This window comes from Myxine glutinosa, chromosome 5, assembly GCF_964187855.1.
Source record: "Myxine glutinosa chromosome 5, kmMyxGlut1.1, whole genome shotgun sequence".
Taxonomy (NCBI): Eukaryota; Metazoa; Chordata; class Myxini; order Myxiniformes; family Myxinidae; genus Myxine; species Myxine glutinosa.
This window is the reverse complement of record NC_136265.1, coordinates 51,328,054-51,333,465: the sequence shown is the minus strand read 5'-3', so window position 1 is coordinate 51,333,465 and position 5,412 is coordinate 51,328,054. Positions and strand designations below refer to the sequence as shown.

Below are 5,412 nucleotides of genomic sequence, written 5' to 3'. Positions count from 1 at the left end.
ATGGCATCACTCAAGGTCAGGTGTCAAAGATCCTGAAACGAAATGCTCAGAGGGGTGTCCCTACTCCAATAACGAGGCCAGGACGTCCATGCAGAACCACAAGGAGAGATGATCGCCAGCTGCACCGGTTAGTCTGCAATGGCCGTACCAAGTCAGCTAATCGGCTTCGGGCTGAGTGGCAGCAACTGACAAATGTGCCTGTATCCAGAAGGCTAGTCAACCAACGACTGGTTCAAGCAGGCTATCGTGTCAGGCGTCCCCTGAGCAAGCCACGCCTGACCAGACAACACAGCCAGCGTCGATTGCAGTAGGCCAGAGAGCACCGTCAATGGCAGCCAGGATACTGGAATCACGTGACCTTCAGTGACGAGTCTAGATTTCTGGTCTATCGTCAAGATGGCCGCGTCCGAGTGCGCAGACAAGTGCATGAAGCCCACAACGAAGATTGTATAGTGCCAAGAGTCCAAGCTGGAGGTGGTGGGGTGACCGTTTGGGCTGCTTTTCATGCAGGGGGCAAAATTGACCTGGTTGTTCTGAATGGAAACCTGAACCAGTTCAAGTACCGGGTCATTCTGGAAGGAGCATTGCTTCCATTTGCTCGGGCAGCCTTTCGAGGAAACTTTGTCTTCCAAGATGACAATGCACGGCCTCATCGTGCTCGCATGATCCAACACTTTCTTGCTGACCGTGGTGTAGAGCATATGGAGTGGCCTGCCATGTCCCCGGATATGAATCCGATAGAGAACTTTTGGGCAGAATTAACGCGTCAAATCGACAACTTGGACCAGCAGCCGACCTCTGTGCGTGAATTGCAGCAGACTATTGTCACTGCATGGCAAGCGATTCCTGTCCAAACCTTGGCAAATCTCGTGAACAGCATGCCTCGACGTGTACATGCTCTCCTGGATGCTCATGGGGGTTACACGAAGTACTGAACTGTAATTTTAGTCTGTAATCCCAGTCATAATTTAGCTTTTGTTTTTGTTGAAATTTTTTTTTGGCTAATGTGCAAAATAAAGAGATACTTCTGGAAAACGTACAGAAGTTTAACACAGTACTGTCCGTGAATTGAGTTCGATATCAGTTTACATCACTTTCAAGGATAAATTTATTTGCTTCGAAATGTCAAATGTGTTTGTTTCTTTTAAAGGTCACATTAACAAAATCTAGAATAATTTCAACATAATTCCAATGAACTTTTGGTTCTAAGTCATCTTGAAAAGTAAGTTCACCCCCACAAAAAAAATATTCCATATTAAATGCCAAGTCTGTATTAAAAAGATTTAATATATAGAACTTGTAACAATGTGTGCTGAACTTTTGCAACCCTGTTTTTCTGCAGCAGGGAGATTTCTTCATGCATGCCAGGCATGCTATCTGAAAAAAAGCAGTAGGCTTTGTTTATTTTGTAAGATGTAAGAAATCTGTTTCTTCATGACATTTGTGGCTGGGAGATTTGGAGATGAAGGAAAAAGCTGACCCAAGGAGTTGAAGAATCACACAATGCTTATCTCTTTGAACCTTATTTGACCTATGACCATAAATAGTCGTACCACAGCAAGGTCGAAAACTTGGCTCATTTCTTGTCCGAATGTGTGTAGAATGTAGCGTGGCGATTTCATTTTATTCGTGTAACTTGTTATTGAAGTGTATTCTGTAAATACCTTTGGTACCAATGAATGAAGTACTCCCATGTCAGTAAATCAGTTTGTCTTCTGAATGAGTTTGGACCTTGATTAACGAGTCTTGTTAAATCATTCAAGGCTAAATTAATTAAAAATCCACAACAGAGATCATACAACATATAATGTTCACCGAGTATGCCCATGAAGGGAAGAGATTCGCCAAAGATGGCTCACACCATTGTCATATTTAACCAGATAAACTGAGGTCTGTTGTGCAGAAATAATTTGATCAAAGAAGGGTATGCCAGACCCCCATCAAAGCTGCAACAGCCACAGTGCAAGAAGGCTGCCATCTATGCATGAGTACCGAACAAACCAGGAGCTCAATGGCCACATGTACAAACAGGGAGGGAAAAATAAAAATTCCTTCAATTGCATTCTTGCGTAGAAATTAATCCATTCACTGTATGGCATCAGCAAAACCTAAAACACTGGAGGAAGAATAAAAATTTAAAAAGATAGACTTCAGGATTATTCAACCCACCCTTGTCAAGGACAAACATGCCCAAGCTCAAACCCAAATGGGTACAATGGCCACATGGAAGACCATCTGCACAACGAGATTACGACAAAAATGGGATTTTTTCTTTTATTTTTTGTATACAAGATCGAGGCTCATGTAAGACTGATCAAAAAAAAAAAGAAGTGTGGTCGGAGGGGGGGGGGGGGTGTGGGGTGGGAGAGGTATGAAACACATGAACACTGCTAGTACTTCCAGGAAAGAAGGCGGTATTTCAAAAAAGTCGATCTTGGGTGAATTAATGGTGGTAGAAAAGATCAAGGTTTTGGATGGGGGAAGATAGGAGATGGTGGTGAATGAAGAATTAATTCAGGACCCAAAACAAAAATCACTTTCACCAAGAACTTTATTTCCATCACTTGACAAACCCAGCAAATCCAATCCATTCAATGTGAAGCTGCACAAAAACATTTACCGAATGAGAAATCACCTGCGGACATTTACTCATTTGCTTTGTTTACCCAGGGTCTCCGCACCGGAGGATTTACAGACATCACCGGAGCGATCTGAATCGTGTTCCTGGTGCATCGCATCGATCACCTGGTTCACCGGAGTTTCCTTCACAACGGAGTCGAATGCTGCACTGAAAGATTCCAGAACACTGGTTAAACGGGCACGACTGGTCTCTGCAACACTTTGGATTCCGGAAGAACTCTTCTTGAACACCTCTCGTCCGGCCTTGCTGGATACAGCAACGAGCCGACGGTAAAGGTCAAGGGATGAGGAGCTTCGGACAACAACTTTCTCTTCATCAGTACTTGCACCTTCTGCAGAAAATACAGGTATTACTTTCTGCAGAAGTAAAAAAAAACAAAAAACTTTCTGCAGAATTACTTCAAATCCACACAGTACCAACTTACCTGGCTGATCATGTGGCAGGTATCCATCGACTTGAGAAAGCATGGAGTCTGCACCTGACAAAATCATCTCTCCAAACTTGGTTTTCAGCAGAGAGTCTGCACCGTCCAACATGGCCTGCTTGGATCTCTCCATACCCACTCCGACCTGGGAACAATCCAGGAAGACTCCCATTTGTTTTTGTGCGATTTGCAAATTCTTCTTCACATCATCAAGTACCTGCAAACAAGGAAATATCCATTCACTGCACAAAGGAAAATTCAAGTTACTTCAAAAACAATTGTAAGATTTACTTGTTTTTCCACTTCAAAGTAGGCAGTTCCAATTCCATGCATCTCTATAACCATATTCCATTGCACTATTTAAAGAATTACATGACAGGAATATTCTGAGGCACTGCCTCTATTCCCAATACCTTGTTGGCAGGTTGGTGCAAGATTGGTACTTTCTCCTCCACAAGATCCAGACCTCGGCATGCGAGCTCGTCAACAAACTTAACTGGAGAAAAGACATTTTATGGAAACTCAAAACAAACAACATGCATTTTAAGGCCATTTTCCCTGCTAGAGCGGGGGTTAGCCTTGCGGTCCCCATGACAATCTTCTCCATTTTGCCCTATTTTCTGCATCTCTCCTTGTTAACCCCCTTGCCCGCATTTCTTCTTCCACCATCTTTAGCCAAGTCTTTCTCGGTCTTCCCCGTCCGCTACTTCCTTCTACATTCATTCATTGTCGACTTCTACATTATGGAAACTCAAAGATCACCGATAAATAAATTACACAAAGGGGACAATTTGAAAAACTATCCAAAACAATGTCCATGCTTCTGCAGAAAAGACAACTTTCCATAAAATGGGGAAAATAAAGTTGTAGGTAAAAAAAAAAAAAAAATTACACGAGTCAATCACGTCCAATCTGCACAGATTCACTCACTCTGCGGATGAAGAATCCTGGTGATTGGTTCGATCCCACTGCAGGCGATCACAGCTACCCCTGTAACACCCTGTTCTACCATATTACCAAAAGAGAGAAGAACAGGCCTCGACTCTTTCCCAGACTTGTAGGCCTGAACCAAGTCATCCGCAGCAGAACTGAACAACGGTAGTGCATACAATCTCTGAATGACATTCTGTGGACAAAGAAGAGTTAAAACAATGAGGACATCTCACATTCTGAAACTTTTTGGGATTTACAGATTGAGATTCTCGGAGCGGATGATGCTGGGCATCAAATATCAAATCCACAAACCAACCTTATCAATCCAGGTTTAGAAATGAACATCAACCGATTAGTTTGTGTTTTTACACCTCACAGCAAAGCAGAGAGTTAAGTCTCGTTACATCAGATTCCCTGACAAATAGGCTGATGCTCTCTGTTCCACTGAATGAAAACATTCCTCAGGAAAATAAATAACTAACCGAGGCAGTGTATAAGCACCAAATCGCTGCCTCAACCAGTTTATTTATTCTTCCACCTAAGGTGTATTATTTAAAGACATTCACCCATTTTCAGTTGTCCATTAGCACATGAATAAAGTGGGTTCATTTTTATACTTTGAATCAACTTCATCTGAACTTTGTTTGTCCCGTTTTAAATCTGAGCCGTTCGTTTTCTCGGTTCCATTCGTCCGAGAGCTGAAATTTGGCCCACGGTCCTCTTTTCCGGTACAATTTCATGTATCAAATTTTTTTTAAAAAATGTTTTGTTTTCGTAAAATTTATTTAATTTATTATAAAAATAGGATTAAAATTTTTTTTTTATGTGCGCATCCCTAAAACATGTTTTTATCGTTTAGTTATTTTGTTCTTCAATGTGGTATTTTTAATCACGAGCATTTACTGGTTAAGAAACTCAGGACTCAGCCAGACACCGGCAGGACATATTACAAAGCTCTGCAACACAAATTAAATTCGGGATTATATGACAAAGGATAGGGATTCAAACTGTTAGGAATACAAAATGAATTTAGGGATTCCAACCCAGCCACGCCCGACACCCCGTTACCTCCTGTTACAACCCCCCTCCCCCCAAAAAAAATACACCCGCCCCCACCAGCCCCACGATCAGTCAGATCAAAGACCGATCCATCAGTTCGCCCAGCCATAAAACCGTTTAAACAACTTTAACGAATCATGTTTAACTCCCCACGGATTTTCCGGTTCTTCCCACTAAACCGATTCGCCGTGTTCACCTGAAGAACCAAATAACTCACCTTGGTACCGACGGTCTGAACCTCCAAAGCCATTTTGTTCAAAACAAGAAACGACTCACAATGAAAGAAACGAGCGAGATCACCTGGACCAGTAAGGGAGAACCCAAGCACCAGGCAACCAACCGGAATCACGGCACA

General features: G+C 42.5%; 1 protein-coding gene across 3 annotated transcripts; it reads right to left on the bottom strand.

The window, feature by feature from the left end:
* Positions 1–2,533: 2,533 nt before the first annotated feature.
* LOC137427544 (perilipin-3-like) lies at positions 2,534–5,412 on the bottom strand. 3 transcript variants are annotated; one of them, XM_068117122.2, is made up of 5 exons: positions 5,275–5,412; positions 3,996–4,191; positions 3,479–3,561; positions 3,066–3,282; positions 2,534–2,972 (listed from the first exon to the last, which is right to left on the bottom strand). In XM_068117122.2, the coding sequence occupies exons 1-5, from the start codon at positions 5,305–5,307 to the stop codon at positions 2,650–2,652; spliced, it is 852 nt and encodes a 283-aa protein (XP_067973223.2). In that variant the 5' UTR covers positions 5,308–5,412; the 3' UTR covers positions 2,534–2,649. The 3 variants fall into 3 exon arrangements, with proteins under 3 accessions (XP_067973223.2, XP_078634149.1, XP_067973224.2); XM_078778023.1 differs by having other exon boundaries at positions 3,066–3,210; positions 5,275–5,377; XM_068117123.2 differs by lacking the exon at positions 5,275–5,412 and adding an exon at positions 4,315–4,458.

What these genes read in the sequence shown, in the direction of transcription:
- LOC137427544 (XM_068117122.2), bottom strand. Translation starts at nt 5,307, where the DNA reads ATGGCTTTGGAGGTTCAGACCGTCGGTACCAAG. An exon ending in CAGGATTCTTCATCCGCAGA is followed by an intron (nt 3,562 to 3,995) that starts GTGAGTGAATCT and finishes TCTTTTCTCCAG; the next exon opens with TTAAGTTTGTTGACGAGCTC. An exon ending in TGCACCAACCTGCCAACAAG is followed by an intron (nt 3,283 to 3,478) that starts GTATTGGGAATA and finishes CCTTGTTTGCAG; the next exon opens with GTACTTGATGATGTGAAGAA.